Raw genomic sequence first — 21,473 nt, 5'->3', positions numbered from 1 at the left:
TTTTTTTTTTTTTTTTTGAAACCTCGGTTCTTGAACTTAATTCATTCTGGAAATCTGTTCAAGAAGCGGATTCATTCAAAAACCAAATCATTGTCCCCCATTAGAAATAATGTAAATGGAATTAATCTGTTCCAGGACCCAAAGTGATTCTTTGTTTTAATCTTTCTTGTTTTTTTCACACATCACTGCTTCTGAAATGCTGTCACCAGCTAACTGCTTTCCATTTATCCAAATCAACAACAGTTTTTCTACCTCTTCAATTGCTTGTGATTGTTGTTTTGTGAGCACTTTCACACCCTTAGCTACATTAGCGCACTTGATGGCCGCTTTCTGTTTTAAAATTGTGCTAATGAGTTCACCAGCAACAAAAGCATTCTCTCCTTTGTTTGTTGCCTGAGAGATACTTTTTGCCATCCTGAGGTATCAGGCATGAAAGGGTTGTCAGGTCCAAAACTGAAATTTTGGTCAACAACTGAGACATTTTTTTCCATGAAACAGAATTGTTTGAGATGAGAGACATTGGAGAACTGAGGTTTGACTGTAGTTTGCCAATATTTTATTCCATTGCATAGGCTGCCTCTTCATTTTGATGATGGTTTCTTTTGTTGTGTAGAAGAAACTTTTTTGTAGTTCCACTTGTTTATTTTTGCTTTTGTTGCTTGTGTTTTTGGTGTCATCCAAAAACTTGTTAGTAAGACCAATGTCAAGGAGCTTCCCCCTATGTTTCCTTCTAGAAGTTACACAGTTTCAGAACTTATATTTAAGCCTTCAATCCATTTTGAGTTACTTCTATGAATGGTGTGATAGGGGTCCAATTTCAAAAGGTATGTAGATACCTAGTTTTCCCAAAAGCCATTTATTGAAAAGACTATCCTTTCTTCATTGAGTATTCTTGACTCCCTTGTCAAATATTCATTGACTGTATATGCATGGGTTTACTTCTGGGCTCTCAATTCTGTTCCAATGGTCTATGTGTCTTTATAATTATTGTAGCTTTGTAGTATAATGTGAAATCAGAAAGTGTGATAGTTCCAGCTTTGTTCTTCTTTCTCATGATTTCTCTGGCTATTCATGGTGTTTTGTGGTTCCATCATGGGATATCTTTTTATTTATCTGTGTCTTCTTCAATTTATTTTATCAATGTCTATAGTTCTTAGTGTACGGATCTTCCATCTCCTTGATTAAATTTATTTCTAAGTATTTTATTGTTTTTGATGCTGCTATAGATTGTTTTATTTCTTTTTCAGAAAGTTCAATGTTAGTGTACAGAAGTATGACTAATTTTTATATGTTGACCAATTATATGAATGATTTTTATATGTTTGGCGGGCCTTATCTTCAGGGGGTCCCATAGCTGATAGTGCTTAGAGCCAGTTCATTGGCCACATTAGGGTCCACAGCTGGGACCAAGTCTTATATGCCTATTACCTGATGCACAGATGGACCTGACTTCCCCTGGGTCCCATGGCAGAGGGTGCTGATGACAGGTCCAAGCCAAACCAGGCCATAGCTAGTTTCTCAGGGATATGGAGCTTCTTCTATTTCATCAACTAGGACCAAGGTCAGTGAGTCAGCTGCCTGGGTGGGGCCATCTGGGTGCATAATGACTCTTCTCAGGTCTGGGACAGCACTGGGATTTCACAATCTCCTACCTGGATCTCAAGCCTTTCACACAGGCAGGATGGGTGGGTGGATAGATGCCAAATTATTTTTGATGGGGAAATACATGCAAGGGACGTCTTATTCAACCATCTTGCTGACGTCACTTTCAAATTTTATTTTAATAAGGAGAGATCCTTCATCTCAGCCATACAAAATGATTGTATGACCATAAATAATTTTGTATTTGTTTTTACAGTATCAATGTTTAAAAGCTATAAAAACTATACAGGCAAGAGCAACTAAGATGGCGGCATAGGTAAACACCGGGAAATTGTCGCCTCACACAACAATTGAAAATTACCGCAAAGGACTGAGCAAACATCATCCAGAACAACAGGAAGGCTGGCTGAGTGTAAATTCTACAACTAGAAGGAAAGAAAAGCACGCTGAGAGCCAGAGGCGCTGCGGAGGTGAAGTGCAGAGGTACGGCGGCGCGCGCGCGAGGAAAGGGGGTAGCACCTGAGGACGCGGCTGACTTTTTGAGTCACAAGCTCCTGACTGCTCTGAACTCCGGTTCCGGGAAGTCTCTGGGGACCCAGGACTCATACGGGGAGAGGCTGGTCTGTCCGGCAGCGAGCGAACTTGAGGGCGGCTTTCCCTCAGAGGTGCTTGCAGCCGTTACCGAGACACTGAGACGCGCGACTCCGGGCGGAGAATCGGCCATGGCTGCTTTCTCCGCCCTTTGACTCCCTGAGACCCCGCCCCACCCAGGCTGCGGCAGAGGCTTTTGCATGTGAATGTACCTAACTGCAGCCGAACCAGGCAGACCCTGAACTTCCAAGAGAAGGCCCAAGTCCCCACAGTGGCTTGCATTGCTTCACAGCTGAGCCTCTTCGTGGCTCCTGCTGTGTGGCCTCAGGCAGAGGCTGAATTAGCACCTCCTTAGATCCAGGAGCCACTGTACCCAGTGGTCAGAGGGGGTCCATCCAGACTGCAACTCCTCAGATCCATAAGGGACACACTCAGGGAGCAGACTCAGTGAGCACCAAAGCCCCACTGAAGCAAGTCTTGCCCCAGAAGGGTGTCTTCAGCACAGAAGTTCTCCCACCTTAGACACAGCTGATTCTCACAGCCAATTGGCCTGGAGGTCAATTCCTCCCAGTGATTCTACAACAACCAAGGCACCAAGAGTGCACCAAGAGTGTCCACCCCAGGTAACTGGGGAGGCTGAGCTACTGGGCCCTACAGGACACCTGGCGCACAGGGCCACTCTATCAACACAGGGAAGCTGCCAAAATGCGGAGACAAAGAAACAGGTCACAAATGGCAGAAATGGAGGAAAGCAAACGATTGGATATAGAGTTCAAGGCCACGTTTATAAGGTTTTTCAAGAATTTTATGGAAACCGCCGATAAATTTAATGAATCCCTCAATAAGTATAGTGAGACCATGGAGGACATGAAAAAGGAGCAACTAGAAATTAAGCATACACTGACTGAAATAAAGAATAATTTACAGAGATCCAGCAGCAGAAAAGAGGATCCCAAGAATCAAGTCAAAGATTTGAAATACAAAGAAACAAAAAATACCCAACCGAAAAAGAAAAAAGAAAAGAGATTCCAAAAATATGAAGATAGTGTAAGGAACCTCTGGGACAACTTCAAGCGAACCAACATCAGAATTATAGGGGTACCAGAAGGAGAGAGAGGGCAAGATATTGAAAACCTTTTTGAAGAAATAATGACAGAAAACTTCCCCTACCTGGTGAAAGAAATGGACTTACAAGTCCAGGAAGCGCAGAGAACCCCAAACAAAAGGAATCCAAGGAGGACCACACCAAGACACATCATAATTAAAATGCCAAGAGCAAAAGATAAAGAGAGAATCTTAAAAGCAGCAAGAGAAAGACAGTCAGTTACCTACAAGGGAGTACCCATACGACTGTCAGCTGATTTCTCAACAGAAACCATGCAGGCCAGAAGAGACTGGCAAGAAATATTCAAAGTGATGAATAGCAAGAACCTGCAACCAAGATTACTTTATCCAGCAAAGCTATCATTCAGAATAGAAGGTCAGATAAAGAGCTTCACGGATAAGAAAAAGCTAAAGGAGTTCATCACCACCAAACCAGCATTATATGAAATGCTGAAAGGTATTCTTTAAGAAGAGGAAGAAGAAAAAGGAACTCTTACCATTTGCCACAGCATGGATGGAACTGGAGAGCGGATAAATACCACATGATCTCACTCATTTGTGGAATATAATGAACAACATAAGCTGATGAACAAGGACTGATCCAGAGATGGAGAGGCATTGATTGGACTGTCGGGACTTGGAGGGAAGGTAGGGGAGGGTGGGGGTAAGGGGGAAAGATCAACCAAAGGACTTATATGCAAGCATATAGGCCTAATCAATGGACATGGACAACGGGGGGGGTGAGGGCATGAGCGGGGGTGGGGGGGGGTAGAGGGTAACGTGGGGACAGGACACATATGTAATATCTTAATCAATAAAAAATATATTAAAAAAAAAAACTATACAGGCAAATCAGTGTAATGTGTGAAGGCAGATTTTCCTTTTGTTGGGGACTAAGGTAAAAATTACAATCTGTACAAGGAACTAAGCCCCATGGGGGTTTTGGTCGAAACCTCAGATGTTTGTCATGCTTGATATCATCAGGGTTTTTAGTTGCAGAATCTTGGGGTAGGGAGAGCTCATTTAGTAATGCTAGTTTTCAAGACTAGCAATGATTTACAAGTTTAAATAATTTATTCTGAAATATTTTTTCAATAATTTCCTAGTTTTAAGTAAAAAGGACTATACCTCGCTTTCTTTTTCTGGATGTTTTTCAACCCACATTCTTGGGAGATATGCATCAGACAAACCGACGTGGAGAGAAAATCCACTGCTGTCTAAGGAGCTCCCGTCCACAGTGCTAATCACAGCTTTGCAGTCTGTAACCTGCAAACAGCCATGACAACAAAGTGAGTAATGGAATAATACTATAGTATCAATATGCACTTATCTGTCAAGTAGCAAAGCCTTGCACAAAGTTATACAACTCCACTAAGAATCAACAATATAATAACAAATTCTAAAATTATGAACTGTAGGTTTTAGAAGTGTGACCATTATTTTATCATTTATCCTCCTGATATTCTAAGGTTTATATAGTCAAATTTAGGTAAGCTTGAAACAATCTCAAACCCTGGATCCAAAGATGATAGATTTGTGAATTCAGTTAGACTTCTCTGGAGAGAACAGAAAGTATATCAGACGGTCATAACTTAGAATAGCAAAATGGAAAATTCAACAGAAATCTTAGAATTATATCTTCTTTTAAAAATATATTTTTATAAATAAAATCCCTTTAAACTTTTAAAAATATTTTTATTGATTGATTTGAGAGAGAGGGAAATGGGGGCAGTAAGAGAGAGAGAGGAAGAGAGAGAGAGAGAGAGAGAGAGAGAGAGAGAGAGAGAGAGAGAGAGAGAGAGAGAGAAAGAGAGAGAGAGAGAGAGAGAGAGAGAGAGAGAGAGAGAGAGAAACATCTATTTGTTGTTCCACTTATTTATGCATTCATTAGTTGCTTCTTATACTGTATGTGCCCTGAACGGAGATCAAATCCACAACCTTAGCATATCAGGATGATGCTCTAACCAACTGAGCTACCCAGCCAGGGCCAATATAAAATTACTTTAAGCCTTGGCCAGTGTGGCTCAGTTGATTGGGTGTCATCCTATGCACCAGGAGGTTGCAGGCTTGATTCCTGGTCAAGGGTACATGCCCAGGTTTCAGACTTGATCCCTTGTAGGGAGTGTGCAGGAGGCAAACAATTGATATTGTGTCCTCACATCAATGTTTCTCTTTCTCTTTCCTTTCCTCTCTTCCTAAACATTAATAAACAATTTTAAAAATCACTTTAAAAATGTAGATGTTAAGATTTAAAGTCATAAAAACAATGTGGTAACTTATAAAATGGTCACAAAGTCTTTCCATTGTGGTGTGCTTGCCCCTTTGCAATGTGATTTGCAGCTCCTCCTGTCAGAAGCTCTTCCTCTGCCCTAGAGTCTAGAGCTTGCCATGTGACTTGCTTTGGCCAGTGGGATATCAGCATACATGAGGCAGACAGAGGCTTGAAAAGTGTTGTTTGTGCTACGGAGCCTGCCCTCTTTTGTTGCTACTGTGAAATCTTCTGTTACTATATAAACGAACCTGAGCTCACCTGCTGGATGACAAGAGACACATGGCTATCACGCCAGCTGACATCAGGCCAGGTATGTGTGTGTGAGACCATTCTAGACCATCTTGTTCCAGGGAAGCCAGCCCAGCAGAGAACTGCCCAGCCATCCCACAAACTATGAGAAATAACACATGCTTGTGGTGTTAAAACACAAAGTTTATTTGTGTGTGTTGTACAGCAAAAGCTATCTGATGCCAAGGACTTCTTCAGGATGGATTATATCTATGTGGTTACCTCCATTCCTAATGCAAAATCCTAAAATTCCCTACAATAAAAGGGATATTGAGAACAAGAGCAAAGATAATAGCAGACAAGCGATGTCAATACATTTAAGAGGATGGAAAATCGATAGTGGCATAGTAAGTGACCTAGCCAAAGTGGAGGAAGCGACCACTGCGTAAGAGTGATGGGCAGCAATATCTGAAAATATACTTATTCTACATGCTGCTCTTGATCCCTTGGTGAGGTACTTAATCCTGGGTTGGAAATCATCTTCATGACATGGAAGGGCATGGCCTCAGCAGTGGACTCAGTGGTCCTGCAGCAACCTGGGGCAGCTTACACACAGGTGAGGGACTGCAGGAACCAGCGGTCATGAACACACTATGTACTAAACTGTTGAACCTACAGGCCCTCTCCCTACCATAAGAAATCGAGTAGCTGGCATCAAGAAGTAGCACCCTATTCTCTCACTAAAGAAAATTAGAGATTTATTACTCAGAGAAATTCAACCAAATGGAATCCAGACTTGGGTATCCTAGACATAATGGAGCATAGGAATACAGGGCTGCAAATGGCACTGAAGTGAGAGGCAGCATCCCAAAACATAGGACCCTTAGTTGCCCTCCCTGTCATACTTTATAAACATCCTAGAGGTGTTCTGAATAACCACAGAAATGGCTAAAACACCATCACAAATACTCACCACTAAACACCTGCCAGTGGCCTTTGGTGCAGGCCTTTGGTACACTCACCCCACTCACCTCAGAGCATCTAACTGGCTTTCTCATGTCTCAATTAAAGATGAAGTCAGACAAGTCATCCAGACATTTGAGGAAAAGCCTCTAACCCAGGGGTGGAGAATGTCCAGCCCTTGGGCCATATGAGGCCTGAGAACTCATTTGGTCTGGCCCTGCCAAGGCATCAGGAGTGAGTTAATTAAATATTTGACCAAATATAGCAGGCTAATTTTTAAGTGGATAATTTTGTACGGTCTGCGAATGATGTTGTAAACATCCAAATGGCCCTTGGCAGAAAAAAGGTTCCCCACCCCTGCTCTAACCTGACATATGTAGACCAAACAAACAAAAAGCCAGAAGGAACTAAAAGCAAGGAGACACAACACAGAAAATAGAAGGGGAAAAAAGTTATAAATGCTTTCAGAGAGATGAAAGAGATGATAATGCATCTGTGAAACACAAAAAAATTCTATAAAAGAGAAATAAATACAGAGGAGCTCCTACAAACAAAAATTTTTGAGAACTAAAATAAACATTTCATCTAGAAGAATCCAAAGGCAACAAAATCTCAGACATATGCCGAAGCAAATTCTTCACTGATACAGCTCCTAGGGCACTTGAAACTAAAGAGAAAATGAACAAATGGGACTACATCAAAATAAAAAGCTTCTGCACAGCAAAAGAAACCATCAACAAAACAACGAGAAAACCCACTGTGTGGGAAAACATATTTGCCAATGTCATATCCGATAAGGGCCTAATCTCCAAAATTTATAGGGAACTCATACAACTTAACAAAAGGAAGATAAACAATCCAATCAAAAAATGGGCAAAGGGCCTAAATAGACACCTTTCAAAAGAGGACATTCAGAAAGCCAAGAGACATATGAAAACATGCTCAAAGTCACTAATCATCCGAGAGATGCAAATCAAAACAACAATGAGGTACCATCTCACACCTGTCAGACTGGCTATCATCAACAAATCAACAAACGACAAGTGCTGGAGAGGATGTGGAGAAAAAGGAACACTTGTGCACTGCTGGTGGGAATGCAGACTGGTGCAGCCACTATGGAAGACAGTATGGAGTTTCCTTAAAAAACTGAAAATGGAACTCCCATTTGACCCTGTGATCCCACTTCTAGGAATATATCCCAAGAAACCAGAAACACCAATCAGAAAGGATATATGCACCCCTATGTTCATAGCAGCACAATTCACCATAGCTAAGATCTGGAAACAGCCTAAGTGCCCATCAGTAGATGAATGGATTAGAAAACTGTGGTACATCTACACGATGGAATACTATGCTGCTCTAAAAAGGAAGGAACTCTTACCATTTGCAACGTCATGGATGGAACTGGAGAGCATTATGCTAAGTGAAATAAGCCAGTCAATGAAGGAAAAATACCACATGATCTCACTCATTCATGGATAATAGAGACCATTATAAACTTTTGAACAATAATAGATACAGAGGCAGAGCTGCCTCAAACAGATTGTCAAACTGCAGCAGGAAGGCCGGGGAGGGTTGCGGGGCAGGAGGTAGGGGGGTAAGAGATCAACTAAAGGACTTGTATGCATGCATAGAAGCATAACCAGTGGACATAAGACATTGGGGGATAGGGGAGGCTAGGGGACTATCTAGGGCGGGGGGATAAAATGGACACATATGTAATACCCTTTGTAATACTTTAAGCAATAAAAAAAAAATAAAATAAAATAAAATAAACATTTCAGTTGAATTTAGAAAAATCATCCAGAAAAAAACCCAAAAAGACAATAAAATGGGCAATAGGAGATAAAACATAAGAAAATAAGGGTCTCAATCCAGGGGACATCTGACTGAATGGTGAAAGAGAGAGGACCAACTTACTTTTTAAAACTATAAAAAAATTCCCAGAACTCAAGTCCATGAGTTACATACAATGAATGAATATCACATTATTGTGGAATTTCAGAATACCAGAGATAAAAAGATCGGAAATTCTTGCAGAATTAAAAACAAAAACAAAACCCAACGTAACAGACTACAGGCAAAGAATGGGAGATAAAAATATAATTTAACTTCTCAAAAGTAACATTAGAAGCTAGAAGACAATGTTTTCAATATTCTAAGAGAAGATGATTTCCAACCAGGATTAAGCACCTCACCAAGAGCAGCACATGGAGTAAGGATATCTTCTGACATTGCTGCCCATCCTTCTCTCTCTCTCTCTCTCTCTCTCTCTCTCTCTCTCTCTCTCTCTCTCTCTCTTTTATAGCAAAGGTGAAGATTTATTAAAGAACAAGTACCTCCTCCCCACGTGGGGAGGGGGAAAGGGTCCCCCATTCTTCTCTTTTAAAAAAAAATATTTTTATTGATTTCAGAGAGGAAGGGAGAAGGAGAGAAAGATAGTAACTGCTGCCCATCCCTCTTACTCAGGAAGGAAATGAGGTTGCGCTCTGCCAAATAGAGAGAACAGAACAAGAAAGGGGATAAAGATAAAACCCCTACAAAAATGAAGAGTCAAGGGAGGCCCTCTGATAACAGCTGCCCCACAGTAGCCAAGCTGGGTGGAGTGAAGAGAAGAGGCAGGATGTCTGTTAGAGGAGACATAAATTAATGGTTTCTCTGAAGCATTCAAGAGGAGTTTTAATCTATGTGTTAGCATATGTGAAGAATTGTTTTCCCCAGGAAAACACTACATAAAAAGGTAAAAACAGCCGAACCGGTTTGGCTCAATGGATAGAGTGTTGGCCTGCGGACTGAAGGGTCCCAGGTTTGATTCTGGTCAAGGGCATGTACCTTGGTTGTGGGCACATCCCCAGTAGGGGGCGTGCAGGAGGCAGCTGATCGGTGTTTCTCTCTCATCGATGTTTCTAACTCTCTATCCCTTTCCCTTCTTCTCTGTAAAAAATCAATAAAATATATATATTTTTTAAAAAGGTAAAAACAAAAGAATATATAATCATAATACATTTCTTGGTTCAATAGTAAACATCATTTAACAGTCATAATAATGTAACATTGATTTGATTTCACCAAACATTGTAATATAACTTTAGGAATGAAGGGGAGAGAAAAAGTGGGGTGTGAGGGGAGTGCAGAGGTAAGGGACTTAAATTTTCATATACCATAACAAGAAGTCAAAAAAAAAATTTCTGAAACAGATGAATCAAGAACAAGCAGCAAAAACATTTTATTTAAAACTTTGGAGGCCACCAGGAAAGAGCTAAAATATGAAAGTAGTTCACTGTCTTAGGACTGCTGCTGCTTTTAAGAAGCTGTCTTTAGTATCATTTCACTTTTTAGACCTTGTGCATGTCTTCTTTTATAACATAAAATTAATCCTATCTAATAAAAGACAAAAAGGGTAATTAACTGTACCTCTGCTACGCTTCCCATTGGCTAATCAGGGTGATATGCAAATTAACCACCAACAAAGATGGCAGTTAATTTGCATATGCAGGCTCCAAGCGGTGGAGCGAAGCCAAACAGCCCCGAAGCTGCTGAGCTGCGAGGCCTCACTGCCCGGGATCAGCAGAGCCGCAAGACCTCCCGGCACTGGATTCAGCGGAGCCGCAAGGCCTCCTGGCCCCTGGAGCAGTGTGACAGGGGGCGGCTCCACAACCCATAGATCGGCCCTGCCCTGAGTGTGTCAGGGGGCAGTGCCCCAACTCCCGGATCGGCTCTACTCTGTGCGTGACAGGGGGGAGCTCCCCAACCCCCAGATCGGCCCTGCTCTGTGCATGACAGGAGGCGGCACCCCAACCCCCCCAACCCCCATCGGCCCTGCTCTGTTCCTGACAGGGGGAAGCGCCCCAACCCCCTGATCTGCAGCTCTGTGTGTGACAGGGGGCGGCGCCACAACCCCCTCCCCTCATCAGCCCTGCCCTGAGCGTGACAGGGGGCGGCACCGCAACCTCCCAATCCGCCCTGCTCTGTTTGTGACAGGGGAAGGCGCCCCAACCCCCTGATCCGCCCTGCTCTGTGTGTGACAGGGGGTGGTGCCACAACCTCCCCATCAGCCCTGCCTTGAGTGTGACAGGGGGCAGTGCCCCAACCCCCCAATCGGCCCGACCCTGAGCGTGACTGGGGGTGGCATCACAACCTCCCAATCCGCCCTGCTCTGTGCATGACAGGGGGCGGCGCCCCAACTCCCCAATCGGCCCTGCTTTGAGCCTGACCAGGGGCTGCGGGGCAGGCACCCAGGGATTGGGCCTGCCCTCTGCCACCTGGAAGTGGGCCTAAGCCAGCAGGTCGTTATCCCCCGAGGGGTCCCAGACTGTGAGAGGGCACAAGTGGGGCTGAGGGACATCCCCCACCCTGCCAGTGCACAAATTTTTGTGCACCGGGCCTCTAGTGTTAAAATAAGAGCCCTTAAGAAATAAAGCAAAGATTTACTAACCTTTTTTTTCAGTTCATGTGTATCACTAGAAATGAATTCAATCACATATGGCATCTCAATAGACATACTCAGAGAGAAGCTACCAAAAACAAAGAGAAAGTTGTCTTAGTCTAATATCTTAATATTAAACAGCTACTTGTGCTTGTTTTACATAATTTTAAATGAAAATTTAAGCCATAAAAAAACTAATGCCCATTGTATGATTAATTGTCAGGTTTTATATTTTAGGTACTAACCTTTGCTGTGTTCCTATTTCCTTTATACAAATCTTCTCCACTGTATCCTGTTAAAAACACACACACACACACACACACACACATATGTATAAGTATCAAGTTTTACAGTAAGACTCAACTGAATGTAATGTCACCAAGGCCACAACCTACAGCAGCAATGAGACCTGGTCTCACTTTGCAGTAGGGAGACATTGACCATTTGTTCATGGAATGACAGTGAGCTCTAAAAGGTAACTGATAATCAGGAAAATTTATGACCTTTCCAACTATATACACACACAAATAGGCATGTACATATACACACAATTTATAAATACACACAGAGTAGGAAGTCTGAATAGATATAAACCAAAGTGTTAACCAGTAGCTTTGGGCTACTATGTCTGGCGATGGAATTAAGGATGGTTTGAATTTTCCTCTTTGCGAACCAAGGGGTCCCAGGTTCAATTCCAGTCAAGGGCACATACTTGGTTGCAGGCTCCTCCCTGGCCCGGGTCCTGGTCAGGGCTCCTACAGGAGGCAACCAATCAATGTGTTTTTCTCACCATCGATGTTTCTGTCTGTCTTTCCCTCTCCTACACTCTCTAAAAATCAATGGAAAAATATCCTTGGGTGAGGATTAACCAAAAAAATAAAAACACTTTTCCTCTTTGGCTTATTTGTATACTGTGGGCTTCTCTGAATTCTTAACGATGAACATATAACATAGACACAAACTTTTTAAAGTGACTAAACAATAAAAATATGCCCATTACACATATTTGTCTTTATTCTTTTTGTTTTACAAACATTATATGGATACTTTGCATTATATGCATGTTTTTTATTCCTTATGCATAAATCACACACACACACACACACACACACACACACACACACACACACACAAAGGGTTCTTTAAATCTTATCTTAAGCACACGAACCTGGGTGTTTTCGTTCAAAGCTTTGTCCTGTTGCCAGGGTGCGACGGTGGCGGGCATGAAGAAGACGGCCACAGTACCTTGGATGCTGAGTTCCGTGATGTAGGTTATTTTGATAAGAACCTTAGCCTTGGGGGGTAAGTTTCCAACACTTACAGTAAAGACATCCTGAGACAGAAATACATTACTTAGCTTGTGACTCAAATGCATATCCACTCTATGCTAGTTAACCCTATTACACGAACTACTAGAATTTCAACCTGCCAGGGTCTTCCACAGAAAACAAGAATAGAGCCTACAAGCCAAGCACTGGTGATGTAAAGGGGGACTCTTTTTTTAAAATATATATTTATTGATTTCAGAGAGGAAGGGAGAGGGAGAGAGAGATAGAAACATCAGTGATGAGAGAGAGTCATTGATCGGCTGCCTCCTGCATGCCCCCAACCAGGGATCGAGCCACAAGACAGACACGTGCCCTTGACTGAAATCAAACCCAGGACCTTTCAGTCCACAGGCTGATGCTCTATCCACTGAGCCAAACCATCCAGGGCTAAATGGGGACTCTTAAAGCCACTGCCCAGGGGTGGGACAGGGTGACGTCTAAAAGGAGCCTTGGGAGAGGAGGCCCCTTGGCAGCAGGACCTGTCTGGACTAAGGAACATCACCCAGTGGCCTCTCCACCCCAGAGGCCCCACATGCAGGGCTCTGAGCAGGGACCCCCTCCATGCTGCCCTTCCTGAAAGAACTATGGATGTCTCTCTGACCTCCACAGTCTCCAATACCAGTTCCACCAGTGGCTGTAGAACCAGAGCAGTTTTCACTGAGTTTGGCCTTCACATAATTCTTTTCCCCTATAGTAAATTTATCACTTTATTTTTTAGAGAGAGGTATTTCACTTTCTTTCAATGGAATATCGATAATCACTGCATGAAGACAACCTCATGACTATTTATGGCTAGATGTATTTTTTCTGATACACAGAGAACCTCTTAACCTCCCAACTATATCCTCCATTCTACTTGACCATGTTGCCATGAAAATGTAACATGTTTAGATGAGGAGTGTATAACATTAATAATTAGACAGATTTAAGGGATGGATTATTAATTTTGGCATCAAGGATACCTACTATACCTACTTGCAGGATGGGGATAAACAATGAAGAGATGATTATTATTCAATAGTGCTCATTTTTTAAAAATTTTACTAAATTCATTGGGGTGACACAGGTTAATAGAGTACATAGGTTTCAGGTGTACAATTCTGTAATGCATCATCTGAATACTGCATTGTATGTTCATCACACAAACTCAAGTCTCCTTCCATCACCATATATTTGACCTCTTTTACCTTTTTCTACCCACACTCATTCCCTTCCCTCTATTAATCACCATACTGTTTGCTTTTTTTTTAAAAAAAAATCTCTATTGTTGAAAGTATTCATACTATTTGCTCTTAAAGGAAGTGTATAAAAGCCTGAGTTTCATTTGAGAGACTGACACTTAATCATGTGGGGTTGCAATGCTGCTTCTGCGCAGGATATAAAAGGATGAAAGATGTCACTTCTATTATAACAAGTTAGATAGTCTATAAAATCATATAGACACATAAAATAATATCCTTCTGATACTTGGAAACACTGTATATATAATATATAATGTGTATTTCTATATTATATTGTCCATATAATATTATATACAATATTCCATATAATATTATATATTTATAACAAGTATACATTATATATTTGTTATTGTACTTATTATATTCTAACAAATAAATAATATATACAGAGTGGGGCAGAAGTAGATTTACAGTTGTTTATATAAAAATTAAAGCAATAAATAATACAAGAATAAACTGTTTCATGTACTCACAACTGTAAACCTACTTTTTCCCCACCCTGTATTTATATAACATACTAGAGGCCTGATGCACGAAAATTTGTGCAAGAGTAGGCCTTCCTTCCCTCCGGATGCTGGCACCAGCTTCCCTCCAGCACCCGGGACTGGGTTTCCCTCCTCTGGCGGCTGGCAGGCACCCAGGACCAAGGCTGGCTTGCATTGGGCTGCCTGCAGGCACCTGGGACCCGGGCTGGCTTCTCTCTGGCCCGGCTTTGTCAGGAAGGACATCCAGAATGATGTCTAGAAGACATCGGTCTAATTAGCATATTACCGCCGAACCGGTTTGGCTCAGTGGATAGAGCGTCGGCTTGCCGACTGAAAGGTCCCAGGTTCGATTCCGGTCAAGGGCATGTACCTGGGTTGCGGGCACATCCCCAGTAGGAGATGTGCAGGAGGCAGCTGATCGATGTTTCTCTCTCATCAATGTTTCTAACTCTCTATCTCTCTCCCTTCCTCTCTGTAAAAAAAATCAATAAAATATATATTTAAAAAAAAATAAAATAAAAAATAATTAGCATATTACCCTTTTATTATTATAGATTTAACACATAATAATACACATACAGTTGACCCTTAAACAATGTTGAGATTAGAGGCACTGAACTCACATGCAGTAAAATAAATCCATATATAACTTTTGACTCCCACAAAACTTAACTACTGTTCTAATAATCTATATAAATAAAACCCTAATATGCAAATAGACTGAGCAGCAAAACAACTGAACAACCGGTTGCTATGATGTGTGCTGACCACCAGGGGGCACGCACAGAACATGGCAGGCATTGGCCACGGCGGGATGGTGGAGCAGGTGAGCAGGGGTGCCAGACCAAGGTGGGGCGCCAGTCGCTGTCATCAGGCGAGCCTCTAGTGGTTACTGAAAATACTTTGCTCCCAGGGGCGCTGTGGGAGCGGCCCCCCTGCTGCTGGCACCGGACCCACTTGCACCTGCTGCTGGTGCCGGAGCTGCTGCTCACACCTGCTGCTGGCACTGGTCCTGCTTGCACCCACAACTGGCACTGGAGCTGCCATTCGCACCCGCTGCCATTGCCCGGTGCCTGTCCCGATCGCTTGGCGCCATCAGCTGGTGTGAGCAGCACTGCCAGTCCCGATCGTCCCTGAGGGCTTCTCCACCTACCCCTGCTCCTGAGGGGTGATTGGGGCAGCAGCTGCCACTCTCACCCACTGATAGCACTGGCCCTGCTCGCGCCTGCTGCTGGTGCCGGCCCCAATCGCTCCGCACCATCACCGGGTGCAAGTGGGGCCGGCGCCTTCAGCATGTGGGAGAAGCGGCGGGAGCGAGGCTGTCAGCAGACAGGGGACTGGGGGCCTTGGCAGGAGGGGCCAGGTGAGGGTGCAGAGGATGGGCTGAGACCCATACCTGTGCCCACCACAGCCTGGCAGCCCACAGTTCCTTTCAAGTTGCACGAATTCGTGCACTGGGCCCCTAGTGATAACATAAGCAGTTATTTTGCATGTTATACCTATTCTTACAATAAAGTAAGCTATAGAAAAGAAAATGTTAAGAAAATCATAAGAAGAAATTATATAATATAGTACTATATAGTATTTATTGATATTGTAAGTTTATGTCATCTGTTTTTTTTTTTTATTTCACTAAAATTGTTTCCATAGAGTACCAATCCTTCTACTGTTGCTTTAGTTTCAGTGCCTGTATCATAGAAGGATCTATGTCATAAAAGAAGTCAAAAGCACTCATGATGTCCTATGTCCTAACCGGTTTGGCTCAGTGGATAGAGTGTCAGCCTGCGGACTGAAGGGTCCCAGGTCCGATTCCCGTCGAGGGCATGTATCTTGGTTACAGGCATATCCCCAGCAGGGGGTGTGCAGGAGTCAGCTGATTGATGTTTCTCTCTCATTGATGTTTCTAACTCTCTATCCTTTTCCCTTCCTCGCTGTAAAAAATCAATAAAACATATTAAAAAAAAAAAAAGCACTCATGAATAATTGGAACCCTTCTGCCAGACTGTCTAATTTCACTTTGTTTTTTGGCAATGCTTCTTCTACGTCTTCTTCCTCATCATCTGGCTCTGGTTCCGAAGCACTCATCTCCATCAAGTCATCTGTTAATTCCTCTGGTGTGGTGTCTATTAGCTATTCAACTCTTCCAGATCCATATCTTGAGACCCTTCACCACCCACTTTTTTTGATAATCCTTCTTCTACTGTGGCTTTAGTTTCAGTGCCTGTATCATAGAAGGATCCATGTCATAAAGAAGTAAAAAATACTCAACGAATAACTGGAACCCTACTTAGAGAGAGGAAGTGGAAGAGAGAAACATCGATATGAGAGAGAAACATCTATCGGCTGCCTTCCGTACACTCCCTAACTGGGGATCAAACCGGCAACCTTTCGGTGCATAGGACAACACTCAACCAACTGAGTCCATCTGGCTGGGCACCACCCACCTTATTTTGCCATGCCCACAATCTTCCATGATTTCCTTGAATGGCTCTGTTGTACATCCTGTGAAGTCCCACACAGCATATGGACACAGTTTTCTCCAGCAGGAATTTATTGTTTCTGGCTTGATGGCTTTCACTGCATTTTCCATAACAATGATGCATTTTCAGTGGTGTAATCCTTCCAGATTTCTGTGATGTTGTGGTTATTAGGGTTCTCTTCCATAACATTGGCAATCCTTTCCATAGAGACCATGTGTAATGAGCCTTAAAGGTACTGTGTCTCCTGATGACTTAGAGACTTGTGTTTGGGGAAAGTAGACCACTTTGACACCTGTTGAACACATGGGGTTCTGGGTGGCCAAGGGCAATATCCAATGTCAAAAGGACTTTAAAAGGTAGCCCCTTTGTCACTGAAGCAAGGTACTTCCCCGACTTCAGGGACAAAGTGATGAAACTAATCCAGAAAAAGCATCCTCATTATCCAGGCTTTTTTTTCCTGTTGTAAAACCAAAAACTGGCAGTTGGTTTTTATCTTTTCCCTTCAAGGTTCAGGGGTAAGCAACTTTATAGCTAAGGGCAGTCCTCATCATAAACCCGAAGGCATTTGCACAAAACAGTAGAGTTAGCCTGCTGTCACTTCTTCCGTAAGTCCTGGTGTTCACGCACTTCTCTTCCTTACCTACATATATTTTATACATTCACTAGAGGCCTGGTGCACGAATTCATGCATGGGTGGGGTCCCTCTGGGTGTCCTGCAGGGATTGGGCCAAAACCCGCAGTCCAATGCCATCTGCACCTCCTAACTGCCGCTCCCGCTCATCCCGGCCCCCCTGTGCCTGCCACGGGCTCGCAGCCAATCAGTCCCAATCGGGAGAGGCTCACGCTGTTGCAGCAACACTCGCCAGCCATAAGCCCTGCATCTGGTGCCCTCCCAAGGGGAGTTGCCTGTGGGACTGGGCTGAAACCAGCTCTCTGGCATCCTCCAAAGGGTCCTGGATTGTGAGAGGACACAGGCCAGGCTGAGGGACCCCACCAGTGCACGATCAGGCTGGGGAGGGACAGCAGGAGAGGGCTCCAGAGTGTGTCCAGCCCATCTTGCTCAGTCCCAATCAGCCAGACCCCAGCAGCAAGCTAACCTACCGGTCAGAGCATCTGCCCCCTGGTGGTCAGTGCATGTCATGGCGACTGGTCGACCAGTTTACTATCTGCCCCCTGGTGGTCAGTGCACATCATAGCAAGCGGCTGAGCAGCCTTAGCATATCATTAGCATATTACGCTTTGATTGGTTGTTGGGTTTTTCTGCCATTTGGTCTATTTGCATATTACCCCTTTATTATATAGGATGATATACCTAACTTTTTCTTTTCTTTTTTCTATGATTCTAGGCTACATGGTTCACCTGTGAGTTTTTTCAAATTGTCACAAGCCTCCCAAATTTTTTCGATATATTTACTAAAAAAATCCATGTATAAGTGGACCTGTGCAGTTCAAACCCATGTTGTTGAAGGGTAAACTGTATAATAACTTATAATATTTATATGTTATATATTATTATGTTATTAATGTAATATAGTATGAGAACATTATAGTCACTGGATGGCAAAATACATTCTAGGGTACCCAAAGGCTTGGGTTAGCAATGGTTCTCTCTAGACTTTACCCATAAGTAATATCCTTTGTGAAAACTTTTTGTTTTGTGGGTCATATTCCTGGGGAAATGTCAAGGAGGAAACATGCAGACCAATCCATTTGTGACAATAACCCCACACTGTTCAGTGGCAGTCTGTCAAAAGAAGCCAGGCTTTTTTTTTATACATGCATTTCAGCAAGGGGACTGTAACTGGTTAACAATTACCTCTTCCTTGCTTACTCCCCATTCTGCAAATGGAAATCTTAGATGTCAAAAGTAATCATTTATTCCTTAAATCTATTTTAATCTTAATAACTAAACATCAAATTTTCACAATACTATGGCAATCTGCAATACTCAGAAGTGATACCTGAAACCTATGGCCTATCTTTAAAAACAACTAAATATCTACTCAAGAGACACTAGTTAGAAGCTGACTGCTTGAAATCTAGTATCTACAGAGACACGTAGAAAACATTTTATATATAGGAAAAGAAACCCAGTGGACATGATAGCTGTTCCTTCTTCCAGATTCTCCATATTTAATTCCTATGAAAGCAAATAATCAGAAAGAACAGAACCTGGACATATCTCAGGATCCTGCAGAAATGCCTCCCTGGGTTATGATTTGATGAAAATAGAATAAATTGCTAGGTGAGCTTAGTTCTAGGAAACACGTAAACATATTACACACTTTTAAAATTATTATTTTTAAAAATATATATTTAATTGATTTCAGAGAGGAAGGGAGAGGGAGAGACAGAAACATCATTGATGAGAGAGAATCATCAACTGGCTGCCCCCTACAAGCCCCTCCTGGGGATCAAAACCCCAACCTGGGCATGTGCCCTCCTGGCCAACCACTGAGCTATGCCAACCAGGATTTATTATTAATTTTAGAAAGAGAGGAAGGGAGAGAGATAAAGAGAGAGAGAAACATCGATTTGTTGTTCCACTTATTTATGCATTCATTAGCTGATTTGTGAATGTGCCCTCACTAGGGATCAAACCCACAACCTTACAGTACACAGGATGCCACCCAACCAACTGACCTGCACTGGCCAGAGCTATATTACACTCTTTTATCAGAAGGTGAAAATTATGTATCTCACAAATGTTTTCTTTTTGTTGTCATTTCTGGGAAACTCAGTTCCCAATGACAGAGGTGGCTCTTATTTGTTTGGTTACATTATTTAGATAAGCCCAATGGGTATGATCAGCTTGACCTCCCCTTGCTAATAGTATCTGAAAGTGTAGAGCCAAAATAATTTAAGTTATCCTAGTTTCTAGTATGAATTTTATATTTCAAATAATTTTTCAACTCCTTTTCCCTTTCTAGTAAATGTGCTAGACTAATGGATGAATGTCCAGCCTTACAGGTGCATCCTGGTCCATCAGGTAAGCGCCATGGCCTTGACTGATGGCTTCTCGGTATTCTCGGTGGGCAGCCTCCTTCTCTTTGATCTGGAAAAGATTATTTTTATACCAGTCATAATATGAACAGTGATTTCAGACTTTACTAAGGAAAACTTCATCATTAAAACCTATGCAAAAAGAGAAAACTAAGTGTCTAAGATTAAGGGAAATATATAAAATGATCATCAATGATCATTCTTTTTTGTTTGTTTTGTTAATCCTCACCCAAGGATATTTTTCATTGATTTTTAGAGAGAGTAGAAGGGAGGGAGAGAGGGAGAAAAGAAGAAAGGGAAAGAGGAGGGAGGAGGAGGAAGGGGAGGAGGAGAAGGAGGAGGAGGAGGAGGAGGAGGAGGAGGAGGAGGAGGAGGAGGTGGTGGAGGAGGAGGAGGAGGAGAGAGAGAGAGAAAAATATAGACGTGAGGGAGACACATCAATTGGTTGCATCCCACATGTGCCCTGACTGGGGCCAGGGATCGAACATGCAACCCAGGCAAGTGCCTTTGACTGGGAACCAAACCTCTGACCCTTCGGTGGATGGACCAATGCTCGAACCACTGACCAGGGCAATGATCATCTTTATCTAATAAGAGTTTGAATCAGAAAAGGCCAACTAATGAGAATTCTCTTTAAGTTGAGATAAAAATATGTAAGTCAATGGTGAAAAAAAAGAGTTTAGGACTTAATTTTGAACAAAAAGATAATAATTGAACTTATCTTAAATTTAATGAAATGTTTGTTACTACTGCAACTGTGAGCTAATCCTTACAATAAAAAAAGAATGAATCAACTGTTACTTCTTTTGTTACAATTTTTCTTTACAGTTAGAATAGCCTTCACTTGAGTTTGACTTTTTTTTTCCTGCAAAAAACTTTATTATTTCCATTTAGTCCAAGGCATGGGAGAGGGCTCCAGGGTGGTTATAGGGATTTTAGTGGTTTCATGGAGACACTCAGGCAGAAGCCAGACACCAGGAAGATGCAGAGTGGCCCCTCAAAGTTCTCTGGGCTGCAAGGGCTCCTAATCATGTTTGAGGGTGAGCCTTTAGAAGAGATATATGTCCAGCCCAGCCTGGGGGTCAGCCAGCCTACAGAGATTGGTCAGATGGTTGCCCATCTTTTTGATGAGTTTCACCTCCTCATCCAGGTTCTCCAGGATGAGGGTCTGTGCAGACAGAACCTAGAACCCAGGGCATGGCAAAGGGCCTGGTTCTGGTTCTTCTCCATGGCCATGCTTTCACGGCATCCTGAATTTTATTCCCCTCATCTTGGGAAGGCGGCTGCATGTCCTGGAAGAGGCGAAGTAGAGGCACTGGTTACGGATCTTAAAGAGACGCTTGGTGTGCTCAGGTTTCTCCTCAGCCAACTCCTGGAGGAAGTGGCCCATGCCCTCCAGAGCCACATCGTTGGAGTCGAACTAGAAGCCCAGAGACAGGTAGGTGTAAGAGACCCACAAATGCAGGTTGACCAGGCAGTTGACAGCAGCTTCCACCTCAGTAGACTAATTCTGATGAATTTGGGAGCTCATGGTTGCTTGGCAATAAGAAGTTAAATTCAAAACATGGTGTAGGCTGGTTTCAGAGGCCGAGAATGGCTGAAATGTTTCCAAAGGTGGTGACTGGAAAAGAGGTTGGAGGGTGCTTGGAGGCTGGAAGAAGGGTGTCCCTGGGTCTGTCCTGTCCAAACACTAATGGAGCAAGAGACACTGCCCAGTTTGACTCTTTATTTATTTGTTTGTTTGTTTTCC

At 42.8% G+C, this 21,473-nt stretch overlaps 1 protein-coding gene and 1 pseudogene across 9 annotated transcripts in view; both read right to left on the bottom strand.

Moving 5' to 3' along the window:
• PARP4 (poly(ADP-ribose) polymerase family member 4) overlaps positions 1-21,473 on the bottom strand; it is a 126,103-nt gene that overhangs the window by 47,207 nt on the left and 57,423 nt on the right. For 8 of the 9 annotated variants that reach the window (XM_036298619.1, XM_036298620.1, XM_036298618.1 and 5 more), the window contains 5 exons: positions 19,689-19,775; positions 12,355-12,519; positions 11,432-11,478; positions 11,196-11,274; positions 4,426-4,563 (listed from right to left, as the gene is read on the bottom strand). In XM_036298619.1, coding sequence (XP_036154512.1) covers positions 4,426-4,563; positions 11,196-11,274; positions 11,432-11,478; positions 12,355-12,519; positions 19,689-19,775 — 516 coding nt within the window. The remainder of the gene's footprint in view (positions 1-4,425; positions 4,564-11,195; positions 11,275-11,431; positions 11,479-12,354; positions 12,520-19,688; positions 19,776-21,473) is intronic. The other variant, XM_036298621.1, reaches the window with a different exon arrangement.
• Positions 20,281-21,404, bottom strand: LOC118650301 (annotated as a pseudogene).

This window comes from Myotis myotis, unplaced genomic scaffold (assembly GCF_014108235.1).
Source record: "Myotis myotis isolate mMyoMyo1 unplaced genomic scaffold, mMyoMyo1.p scaffold_m19_p_3, whole genome shotgun sequence".
Classification (NCBI taxonomy): Eukaryota; Metazoa; Chordata; class Mammalia; order Chiroptera; family Vespertilionidae; genus Myotis; species Myotis myotis.
Note: the sequence above shows the minus strand (reverse complement) of the source record. Positions and strands in the feature narration are given on the sequence as shown.